Source organism: Salvelinus fontinalis, chromosome 23 (assembly GCF_029448725.1).
Source record: "Salvelinus fontinalis isolate EN_2023a chromosome 23, ASM2944872v1, whole genome shotgun sequence".
In the NCBI taxonomy this organism is placed as follows: Eukaryota; Metazoa; Chordata; class Actinopteri; order Salmoniformes; family Salmonidae; genus Salvelinus; species Salvelinus fontinalis.
In genome coordinates, this window is record NC_074687.1 from 37,030,975 (window position 1) to 37,043,808 (window position 12,834).

The 12,834-nt window shown below is 44.0% G+C and overlaps 1 protein-coding gene across 13 annotated transcripts in view; it reads left to right on the forward strand.

Moving 5' to 3' along the window:
* Nucleotides 1–12,834, forward strand: part of LOC129821229 (dedicator of cytokinesis protein 9-like) — a 115,521-nt gene that overhangs the window by 45,706 nt on the left and 56,981 nt on the right. For 4 of the 13 annotated variants that reach the window (XM_055878640.1, XM_055878646.1, XM_055878647.1 and 1 more), the window contains exon 1: nucleotides 202–734. The exons of 4 other annotated variants lie outside the window; for them this stretch is intronic. In XM_055878640.1, the coding sequence (XP_055734615.1) occupies nucleotides 558–734 (177 nt within the window). In that variant the 5' untranslated portion in view covers nucleotides 202–557. Of the gene's footprint in view, nucleotides 1–200; nucleotides 735–10,754; nucleotides 11,050–12,834 lie in introns of those variants that run through there. 5 more of the 13 variants (XM_055878642.1, XM_055878643.1, XM_055878645.1 and 2 more) reach the window with 3 other exon arrangements.

Below are 12,834 nucleotides of genomic sequence, written 5' to 3' on the forward strand. Positions count from 1 at the left end.
TTCTGAATGCATTCCCCAGAGAATGGAATAAAAGCAAATATTTTCATGTACAGATGTGGTCTTGACAGTGAGTAAGGGAAAAGATAGAGTTGAGGTTTCAAAGAAGGGAGAGGCAGGGGGAAAAGAGAGAGAGCGAAAGGGAGAGCGATGCACAGCATCAGCAGCAGCCGATAGAAGCTGGCGTTGTGTCGAGGCTCAGCATTGGCTGAAGCTGCAGCAGCGTTCACAGCATCCCTCATCCCCCCGTCTCTCTCCCTCTCTCGCTTGCCTGCTGACTGAGGCACTCCTGCAAACACGGGTTGGGACAGCTCTGCTTTGCTGTGGCTCTGACCGAGGCTCCTTTCCCTGGCTGGATAAACTCTCTCTCCAGGCTCCCAGGCTATCTCTCTTTCTCGGAGCCCAGACTGCAGCCTCGCCCTGGCGGTGCAGTCATAGGAAGTTGTGGAGCTGGGTTTCAGGATGGACCAGGCTGTAGTAGGTTTGGATCTGGGAAACTGGGTCATCGTCCGGCTCTACTGAGGGGGCTAGTGAGGAATGCCTGTTTTGGACCTGGAGTGATGGGGTGCACCACCAGTGTGGTTGTGTTTGACGGACTGCTTACGGTCTTACAGAGGAACTGTGGGTACATCTGCAAAAGTGGTGCTGCCGAGCCCGTTGGGCAGAACGAGGCTGAACAAGCCGCGTGCAGCCGGAGGGAGTCCAGGGTCCCATGGCCAACACCTCGAGTACTGAAGGTGTGTGTGTGTGTGCAGTGTGTGTCTTTGTGTGTGTCGTTATTACTTATGACATGCCTGCCAGACTGTAGCTCTGGTCCTATCTCTTCATACAGTATCAATACAACACCAGTCCTGACCTCCCTCAGCAGCCAGGTGCTTCTTTAAATCAAAGTAGTGTCCGGAGACAGAATTTCACTTCCTAAATCCACTCAACTGTCTTCCCATATCCTGTGAATTATATAGGGAACTTTTCAAAGTTTCCTTTAACACCAAACTTCCATTGAAGCAAAATATGATACCATTTTTCCTACTCAGGAAACGGCACATGATCTGTAGGAAAGTAGGCCGAACCCCATTGTGTTGCTATATTCGTTTTTAATGGACCTCTTATCCTTCCATTTGAGGTACCAAACGCCACAAGGCAGCTTTTATGTACTTAAAATGAGCATAATAATCGTTTTTTTGTTGATAAATGAATCATGAATTCCTCCTTTTTAACTGACCGACTGCATTTCAGCTGCAGAAGTGCACCTATTTCAGTAGTATATTTGACTTGAAGCACCAGTGTGTGAAATATAAGGGGAGGAGGTTTGAGTCTCACCCTCTGCGATGCGCTCCAGGGGTTAAACCCTGTGCAGGAGAGACAGTGGGCTCTGTGTCTGCTACAAATCCATCAACTTTGGGCTGCTGGCTGGCTGCATCCTCTGTTCTACCCAGTACCAGCTTGTCTGTCTTGACCTTTGTCTATGTCTTGTTTGCTCTCTAAGGATGCATGCAATTGCACCCTATTCCCTATATAGTGCACTACTTTTGAACTAAGCCTTATGGGCCCTGGTCGGAAGTAGTGCACTTTATAGATTAGGGTGCCCTTTGGGATGCTTCCTAACTGTGTCTAAAGGATACTGATGGCTCTTTCCTCCTGCTGAATGTGACAGCCATTGGGTTAACTGTGATGTGAACAGATTGACAGGGACGGCTCCATGGTAGAGTAGCCCGAAGAGACAGGAGAGATGTATAGGTCAAGGGCATTGTGACCTTCCATGGGTCAGAGATGCTCTGGTCATCTAGCTCTGCTGATTTTGAATTCCCTCTCAGCATTTGGTTGTCACAAATCATTAGGCGAAAAAGGTGCAGGGAGGGAGAATGATGCCGCATGACACCCATGGGTGTCATACTGTAACTGATAGGACGTCAGAAGAAATGCAATGTGGTTGAAACCGAAGCATGTTTATCTCCTTGGTGACTGCCCTCATAAAACAATGTTTCAGATTGACCAGCCCTACTGGAATCCCCTGTCCCCTGGACTGGAGTTTTGCTCTCCGTGTTGTTATGCTTCTGATTTATAGCAGGTATTTTGGTCCACACAACCTGTAAAGGCGTCAACCATTAGTGTTGTCCTATACATTCCCCATGGCTTGAAGTCATTATCTCTGTGTGGGGGAATTTAAAGGAAAGGTTAAAGGGGTAAAAGCCACTGGGTGGGCCAAACACACACACACACACACACACACACAGACACAGAGAGAGATAGGGGTGGCTATTAGTAGGTAGTTCTTCGGTCCAGACTCATACAATATGCTATTAGGGGGGTTTGTTTTGGGAGTTGGACTGTTCTCTTATTTTACTCCCTCTCTAATTACACCAGCGCACCCTTTTCCTTCCTTTAGGAAACTCACATCTCTCGCTCTTCAGGGGTGGGGTTGGATGCCTTTAGGGGACAAAGGTAACTGCTATTAGGATTCTGCTCTCTAAGTTTTTCATGATTTGTCTTTGCCACTCCTGCTAAGCTACTTAGCTATGTTGTACATCATCACTATGTTTACATTCTTATCATACTGTTGACAAGTGCACAGCTCCTTTCCTCCTCTAGATCTCCAGGAGATTTGAGGCCAAAACCAATATTGCAACACAAAAGCAAATGTGCCAGCTATTCTTATCAATGGAATGTCGTTTCGGGAGCAGGAGAGGGAGAGAGAATGGTGACGTCAAGTTGGGCCATGATAAAATAAGCTTTATCGTGTGGTGTGTTGAGGAGTAATGCTTGAAAAATAGATTAACAATGTTTTCACTTATAACAAATGGCTAATGACTCAATTACTCTGTATATCTAAGGCGCTGCATCGCAGTGCTAGCTGTGCCACTAGACCCATGAGACCCATGGCGCGGCGCACAATTTGGCCCAGCGTCGTCCGGGTTAGGGAGGGTTTGGCCGGCAGGGATATCCTTGTCTCATCGCGCTCTAGCGACTAGTGTGGCGGGCCGGGTGTATGCACGCTGACACGGTCGCCAGGTGTACGGTGTTTCCTCCGACACATTGCTGTGGCTGGCTTCCGGGTTGGATGGGCATTGTGTCAAGAAGCAGTGCGGCTAGGTTGGGTTGTGTTTCGGATGACGCATGGCTCTCGACCTTCGGCCTCTCCCGAGTCCGTACGGGAGTTGCAGTGATGAGACAAGACTGTAACTACCAATTGGATACCATGAAATTGGGGAGAAAAAAAAGAAAAAAAAACAGGCGTATAGACATTTTTGCTAATTTATTCAAAATAAAAAACTGATCCTGAATCGTCTTGGCTGTGTGCTTAGGGTCGTTGTCCTGCTGGAAGGTGAACCTTCTCCCCAGTCTGAGGTCCTGAACGCTCTGGAGCAGGTTTTCATCAAATCAACCCCCCCCCCCCCAAAAAAATGTCACATGTTGAATACTTAGCGTGAAATTCTTACTTACAAGCCCTTAACCAACAATGCAGTTCAAAAAATAGAGTTAAGAATTAAGAAAATGTTTACTAGATGAATAAAAAGTAACACAATAAAATAACAATAACGAGGCTATATACAGGGGTACCGGTACCAACTCAATGTGTGGTGGTACAGGTTAGTTAGTTAATTTGTACATGTAGGTAGGGGTAAAGTGACTGCATAGATAATAAACAGCGAGAAGCAGCAGTGTAAAAACAAAGGGGGGGGGGGGGGGGGGGGGGGGGGGGGCATCAATGTAAATAGTCTGGGTGGTCATTTGATTAATTGTTCAGCAGTCTTATGGCTTGGGGGTAGAATATGTTAAGGAGTCTTTTGGACCTAGACTTGGGGCGAAGGTACCGCTTGCAGAGAGAACAGTCTATGACGGGTGATTGGAGTTTAACTCTTTTAAAAAATGTGTTAAAAAAATAAACTGTGTGTAAGTAAAATAAAACGTTTCTTTTAAAGTACACACATATAGTTTAAAAATAAAACTTTAAATAAAAGTTAAACTCCAATCACCCATCATAGACAATAAAATATTCATTTTTGGGGACCCCTACAGTACCTCGGGCCCCAGTTGAATACCCCTGCTGTACAGCATAGCTGAATTAGCCCTAGTGTTACTCCACTGGATAAATTGAATTACTTAGCCAAATGTGGCTGTTGTTCCTTTAGATGGTGACCACGTTGACTTTAGTCTTGTGTTTGTCTTAATGTTGTTAGGACGAGGTGTAGGACCATTTATTTGCAATGTCCGTTGCTAAGACCATAATATATTATCCTAGCCTAATTCCTTATAGGCATACAATCCCTCCTCTGTCATCCTTATAATTATTTTCTACAAGTGGAAACTCTGACCAGACCCCATAGATAGTCAGTGTTATACACACAGGCTGGGCGTTCACCAGAACATCCACATGAAAGCAATGTGCCGTTAACTCTCTGCAGAGAGAAGACAAACAATCAGATCACTCCCCTGTCCTTTTTACACACTAGCCGTAAGCACAGCTCAATAACAACAGACGTAGCTATCTAGCTAGCTAGGGCAATGTTTTGGATTTGTCATGATTGTGTGTAACTGTGTGTGGTGTCTCAGGCCGTTGTGAAGTTGCCTCGAATGAGTTGTTTCCAGATATGCTAATAACATTAAGGTGCTTTCCGTTGCCCTCTCTCACACACTGATTGGGACAGGAGAACATTATCTCCAGCACTTAGCTAGGCTCCTTCACCATGACCTGCTCTGGCAACAAGTCCTAGAGACACTAGACGAGAGCAATATTGTGTACATCAATGTGCAGCTGTTCAAACTTGACGGGCCACACATTTGTTCGATAGAATTGCATTGCGTTGCGTTCGGCCTTGGGCGAAAAAGACTACATGTATCTATGCAGGGAGGAGGAGGCTGGAAAGGCCATAGTGTGCTGTATCCATCCCTACTGTGGTCATGTTTTGTTTCCCAGCTGCTTTGTGTGAGATGAGACTCTTGTTCTCACCTCTTTATACAGTACTGACGTAAGCAGCAGTGGGCGTAGATGTGGACTGACACTGACTGTATTATGATTTGCCTTATCGCCATGCAGTCAGTGTGAATTCTCCATCTTACCTGGCGCCTGGGAGCTCCCCGGGGGGACTGGAGTGAAAACAGCCCGGGTGCTGGTCCTGGGAAGGGTGTGTTCTGATGAAGAGGGGATGTGTGTTTTGTTACATTCCAGGGTTACACCCATCTGGTTTTCCCCTGGCTCCTACTGGGAAGAGAAGGCCCAATTATTGCATCAAGTCTTTGTTATGTAACACACCGCCCCAGCCCTGCTCTCTCCAGCCCTGCTCTGTTCAGGCCGGAATGGGATAGCTGGGTGTGGATGTCTGGCTAGCTTGGCCTAGGCAAACACCAGTCCATACTGAGACCTGGCAGCCATTGTATTAGGGCTTAAATCATCTGAAGAGGGAGATTAGTTGAGGGATTTTCACTATGTGCTAACCCTATCATTGGTATACAGAGCTGAAGCAAAGTCCTCATGAAAACACTGCTATCATTACACAATTTGATAACCGTCCTCTAGTGCCAGATGCAGTGTCATAGGCCCTAGCAATTTACATTCATGCCATAAAAGTCCCTTATCCCGAAAAGGATAACAAGGTGATTCAGGGATGACGCAGAATGAAACTCAATAAAAGTCTAGGACTGATGTAGAGGAAGCAACTCTTTCTTCTTAATGAGAGTGCTTCGGATAAAATGTCTGGGTGGAAATAAAGGGCAACAGTAATGATGAAACATGACGATAACTGTAGCAGACTTCTGTCCCTGCTCTGCTTTGTGTTTCATCACACTCTATATATTTCATATCTTAAAGATACAGATACACATTATGGATGCAATAGAAAACAGCTCTGTATTTACTCTGCACTTTCACAATCCTATAGTACCGTAGTTATAATGTATTCAGGAATATATATACACATCCTATCATAGGGATACACTGTTTCAACTTAGTCTGGCGTGATTCTTGGTCTCAGTAGAAACTGAACAATAAGCATAACAAAAACCCCAAATTCACCCAGAATCTTTCCCCCTTCTGTGTAGTTGACTTGAAGGCTGTGTGGGAATACAGTAGCGGAGCTGCACTGCAGAGGGGGGAGGGAATGTCTTTTGAAGTCCTCTACAGTACATTATCTCTCTCTGTTGCAGATAGGAGCAGGGGGTGGAACCGGCAGATCCTGACTCCTGTCCATGTATAAACACATTACAGCTCTCTGATCAACGTCATGGACTGTTAATGTGTTATTGTTCCTCATATAGAATAACTAAACAATTAGGCATCAGAGCTGATATCTGGTTGTTTCTGCTTGACTAATATACAATTAGTCCACTGTGTCCTGGGTGCTGTGTTCGTTTGAATGTGCAATCCAGGATCTAGGAGTCTTTCACCGCATGACTGCCATTACTGTTTAAGAACTGTTTACATGCTGATTTGTAAATGTAAAATTGTCAATGACTCCAGTCCCCCAAGTCATGGACTGTTCTCTCTGCTACCGCACGGAAATCGGTACTGGAGTGCCAAGTCTAGGACCAAAAGGCTCCTTAAGAGCTACTACACCCAAGCCATAAGACTGCTGAACAACTAATCAAATGGATACCTGGACTATTTACATTGACCCCCCCCCCTTTTTTTGTTTTTACACTGCTGCTACTCGCTGTTTATTATCAGTACCGGTACCCCGTACCCACTAAAGTAAGCGTTGTTATTGTTAAGAAAATACCTTACATTTTGATTTTATACGTTTTTTTCAACTTGATTTAGTCTATTTTATTAACTCTATTTCTTGAACTGCGTTGTTGGTTATGGGCTTGTAAGCATTTCACAGTAAGGTTTACACCTATTGTGCATGTGACAAATACAATTTTATTTGATTTGATGTCACAATCGATATTAACCACACAGTAATTCATTTGGATTCGGCTTAGAGCGTGACATAATGAACAAGTGGGTGTTTCAAAGGATGTCTGATGAAATTCCTCATGGAATTGTGGCGGGCAGCAGTAGGAGTAGCTAGATTACTGTACTTGTCCGCAACTTGGTTGTTCGCTATGTAGAGTCAACATCGAAAAAATAATTTTGTCAACAAAATGTGGTGTCCTTGCATTGCATCAGGGCAATTACACGTAATGCTTTGACTTGCTTTGCTTTGACTTTAAAATGTATGCCAAACAAAAAACATTGTTTTAGAAGTTTAACAAACCACACGGCTATGCACAATTTCCACTAAAACATTTACAAAAACAAATTTGGTGGAAAAACTGTGCACATGCAAACTTTGGTAACAGAAATACATCATTATGGATATGAATATCATTCTCCTCATGTTTCACAAGTTTGGACATCACAGCGCAGCACAGTAGAGTGCAGTACAATACAGTAGAGTACAATACCGCACAGTAGAGTACAATACCGCACAGTAGAGTACAATACCGCACAGTAGAGTACAATACCGCACAGTAGAGTACAATACCGCACAGTAGAGTACAATACCGCACAGTAGAGTACAATACCGCACAGTAGAGTACAATACCGCACAGTAGAGTACAATACCGCACAGTAGAGTACAATACCGCACAGTAGAGTACAATACCGCACAGTAGAGTACAATACCGCACAGTAGAGTACAATACCGCACAGTAGAGTACAATACCGCACAGTAGAGTACAATACCGCACAGTAGAGTACAATACCGCACAGTAGAGTACAATACCGCACAGTAGAGTACAATACCGCACAGTAGAGTACAATACCGCACAGTAGAGTACAATACCGCACAGTAGAGTACAATACCGCACAGTAGAGTACAATACCGCACAGCAAAGCAGAGTAGAGTTCGGTGCAGTAGAGTTCTGTACAGTACAATATACTGTATTGAACTGTACTCTGCTGTGTTCTACTCACTAGTGTTTTGACTTCAATACCAGGTCTAGTATCACGATACTCGATACCACAACAAAAGAAAGAAGGCTTATTAGACAAAGTCACAGAATGGCACTTGATCCAGACAGATAAACTCAGCTACTGCTCTGTTCAATCGTTGGGCATCTATTGAATTAAATATTATTACATGTTTTAGAGGTAGCCGTGTATGCATAAATGAATACATGTTACAATCAATGTGGCGTAGTTGTAGCAATCATTTTGACTCTGGTAAAAACAATGTAACTACAAAACAACATAATGGTAATCATTTATTTGAAAGGTAAATCTCTATTGATAAACTGGGTAAATCAGGATGTAGCCTAGGCCTATTCACAATACAGGTGAATGCATATTATGCAGCAGGAGTGTGTGCATGCATTGAGTTATTGAGCTGATTTCATGGGGCTACAGATGACAAACAATTCCTTCCATTTAGGACTTGTTTTATTGGCAACTGCTAGGAGAACATATTTTATTATCAACAACATGTGCGTAGAACAGGGATGGGCAACTTTGATGGGGGTGGGGACCACACATCTGAACTCATCATGAGGGGCCGCGGTTGCTTGTGGGTCTGCATACGACGTGTGTGTATATCACATTTTAAAATTGTACCTTTTTTGTATTCTACTATTCTAACTTGCAACAGTAAAAAAAATACACAGTACCAGTCAAATGCTTGGACACGCCTACTCATTAAAGGGTTTTTCTTTATTTTTACTATTTTCTACATTGTAGAATAATAGTGAAGACATCAAAACTATGAAATAACACATATGCAATCATGTAATAACTAAAAAAGTGTGTTAAACAAATCAAAATAGATTTAAATTTGAGATTCTTCAAAGTAGCCATCCTTTGCCTTTAGTACAGCTTTGCACCCTTTTAGCAAAGCTGTCGTACTGCTTGTAGAAATGTTTGTTTAAAATATCCTTCACCTGTGATAGAGACCACTATGCTCGACGTTACTGACACCGGCTTAAGTCTTTGTTATGGTAGCAACGTAGGCTACGCTGTTTCTCCTCGCAGTTTCAGACAGGGCAGATCGCAGGGAAGATAGAAACAGCAGGGATTTAGGCAACTTAATAATTCACAAACAAAAATCAGTAAAATCACTATAATTGGTAGATCTATCATTACTTATTTCTGTGAGCTTTCATTTTCCTCGTTCCTCGTGAGGGAAATATCTTAAATATATGTGGGTTTTTGGTAACGGCAATATTTCTTAAACTTACAGAAGGTAAGAAAAATGAACCAACTAATCTCTGCCTTCATTTCCCCCAAAACATGGACTCTTTAGCTTTCATTTGATATGCTCCCATACATTTCACATGATGGTGCTCATGGGTCCTTTTTAATGGAAATGCATACTGTAAAACATAATGAGCAATGGTTGTTTAGTAGTATGAGTAATGACAGTCTTGCACCAAATTGACGTCGCAGAGGGTGTTTATCAGAGACAGGAACTCTGACTCACTGCTGCTCGGTGGAACCCAGAGAGCGCTGACACTTGTTGCCCTCAGGAAGACAGACTTGTAACTCATTCCACTGTGGAACCTGTCATGAATCCTGTTCCTGTCATGTTCTCCAGTCCTTCTCCCAGAGTCTCTGTGCCTTGAACCTAGGTGAGGCTGGAAGAAGGTTGTGGAGCCCCATTTCACAGCCTGGGGCTCCAGCACGTGAGCTGTCAAGTGTGGGACGGGGGTTAACTGTGGGGGCCAGAAGGGGGGAGGTGATAGTTGGATGGGAACAGCTGTAGTCCCCACTGAGGCCCTCACGCTGAGCTCTGACACAACCACGAAAAGATAACATCCTCCCTGCTGTGGCCCACTGAGGAATCTGAAGGGTCGACCCTACACGGAGGTGGGTTAGCAGGGCTATGTTAGCCATGGAATGCCTCTCCGGCAGATGGATCAACAACCAGAGGTTCGTACAGACAGGAGACAAGCATAATCTCCTTGTCCGAGGCCCTGGCAAGGCCCTGTGACAACCAAGAAGCAGTTGGACACAAAAAGATTACATCCCAGCGCTACATACAATGGACAGATACAAACTGGTGACTTGTTTACTCATACTGTATATCTGGAAGTGAGGGATTCCGTCGGTAGACACTAGTATCATCAAATAAGTTGCCACATTTCATTTAATTCAAGAGTTCATCTTCAGTTGAAAACTGACTTTCAATCAGTTTCAAACTGAGTACCAAAGAGTTTCAAACTGAGTGGGAACAGGAGAGAACGAACTTAGTGTTCACTGTTTAGATGGCAGTTTATGTGGGTCACTCAGGATTTGTAAAAGATGTTTTCTGAGGTACTCACGACAAACTCAATCTGAGGAGCCGATTCTAGCAGCTTAACTGATGTTGACATGGGGAAAATCACTCCTCATCAGTGCTGCTGCGTCTACTATCCTGTGAGATATGAATTCTCCAGATGTTATTTTTAATTCCTTGAATAAATGACATGGGCTATGTTGACGATGGTACACTATTCCAGTCTCCGTGTCTATTATAGTCTCGCTTGCTTCTCTCTTTGTTGTTCGTCATGCTGAAATGGGAAGCTGCTCTATTTGCAGCTGTCTTACAGAAGTCGTGGAGTGGTGGACCGGACACTCCCTGGTTGGACTAGAAGACCAGTGGAATGGAATGCGTCTTTGTCTGTCGTTGTCAGCCTTTTGTCATTAGAGTGCAGGTGGATGGTGAGGGGGTCAGGCTGCAGGAGGAGGAGTGTGTGAAGCACAAGTGTGTGTGTGTGAAGGCTGTAACTCCCCCAGCCAGGAGGCACAGCTGAGTGTGGGAGGGGCTCCTCTCTCTGTAGCCTGGGTGTGAGTCTAGGACTGGGAGGCTCAGACATTCAGACAGAGTAGTCTGAGAGAGGGGAGTTGGTGCCTGAAGAGAGCTATAGGGGTTCTGGAGAACTTCCCTAACGTTACCCTGCATAAGGCATTTCTCCATTGGACATGCTGGCTGCCTGTTGCTGCTCTTTGGGATCTAGTGAGGAGATTTGTGGCCACAGCTGTTGACAATGCAAGGAAGGGCTAACAAAGGTCCTAAAAAGGAGCTGGTGATCGAGTCACCACAGCAGTACAAGAGCTTGGCTGGAGCCGAGGCGGAGGTGGAGGCGGTGCCACAGGTGGTGGTAAGTCACGGCATGGGGGGTTACTTAGCCATGGTTTTTGTTGAGACACTAAAAGTTACTAAATTTCCTTACCACATGTTTTAAGTTTACTTTGGAAACTCGAAGTAGGAGCTGAAACGGTTGTGTTCATCACATTTCAGCAGTACTGTCAAGGATATGGTTTAGAGTAATATACAGCTGTAGCACTCTTAAGTGTTGCTTGTTGTGGCGTACTTGTAGCGAAACTGTTGTGTGAAGCAGGTCAGGCGCTTGGAAGCTCTGAGCTGGCCTTGCACTGCCATGCAGCTTCATGGCTAGTCTAAAAATCCGCTCAGATCTCAATTATTCTACACAATGGTGCAGGCTCACATTTCAAAGTGCTTTGTGTGTGCCACTGGAGAGGAACGTTGGACTCTGCTGGTGCTAAATTAGCTGCATGGACAAGACCAAGGCAGTGAATTGCATTCTTGAGAGGGTAATTACTGTGGTGTATACCACTCATAAAAGTTCCCTATTTGCCCCTTAAGCTCAAAAGTCAAACATAATAAGAAGTACTGTTTAATCCACGGCAGGTTGAACTTTTCATCCGATTTGTCCTAAACGGTCATTTAACAGCATATTTTAATCAAAGTGAAATAGCAACTGTATCTAATATAAAGGCATCACAGATCACCATTGTTCCAGTGTGCAGCAGTAGTGTAGTGAGAGGTAGAGAGGGATGGGAGCCAAGGCCTGGGGAAACACAGCTGTCAGAGGGGTAGAGAGTTGGACTTGGAAGATTTGGCTCCAGAAGCAGCTATTTGTTAACTCTTTCTCTTCAAGGGTTTGTGGTTTGTTTATGAAGCTAATATCCAGATGTGAGAGATTAAGTAATAGCTATGTTATACTCCTTTGGACTGATTGTCCTATAATTGCAAGGCTTTGGTTACTGCAAATGTGGAACTGTCATTTCATATCAAAAGGTTTCCCAGAGGCACTTGTTTTGAGTAAGGGATAGTTATCCTTCTGTTTCAAATCATATTCACTATTTAACCATGTTATTACTGAGCCTCACTACCCATTGTTTATGGTATGTCTCTGGTAGCCCTCAACAGGCGTTTGATTTGCAAATCTCTACAGCAGGGGTGTCAAACTCATTATTTCTGCGGGCCGCATCAGTGCGGCCCTCTGGACACTCATTTTTGGAATTGTCTATGCTTCCTTACTATCCAGCTTTCGTTTTGGTTTCTTAGCAACCTGAAAAGAGTGTAGAGACTATATAAAATATAGGTCCAATATCATTTCTATACAATTTCAATTTGGTTTTAGACATTTCAGGGAGATTTTTTTCAAATAAATGTTTTACTCAAACCTCCCGTGCCGCATTGAATGGGCTCCGGCCCGCGGGAGTTGACTTTGACACGTAATCTACAGGAAGAATTAGGAGGTTATGTACTATTATCACCAAGTCTAAAATAATATAGTGGAGGCTGTATTGTACAGTAGGAGGAACACGGTTGTTGGTAAAGCAGTGGACTGGACTGTGGTCATTGCTGAGGGAGTGAAAATGACTGGGCTCCAGTCAGTGAATAGACATTTTCATATCCGATGCTTACTCTGTGGTTTGGCTGAACAGGCTCGTATGGTCCCTGACAAAGGCATATGAAAAACCTCAACACTTATGTGATGTGGATGGTGGGAGGAAGGCTGAGAATAGGCAAGATTTTAGTCATGAGGCAGAGTTTGTAGGCTGAGGAATTCATCAATGGTGAGAGGAGGAAGACACCTAACAATAAGGTTATTACAACTCATTTAGCCTCCAATCAT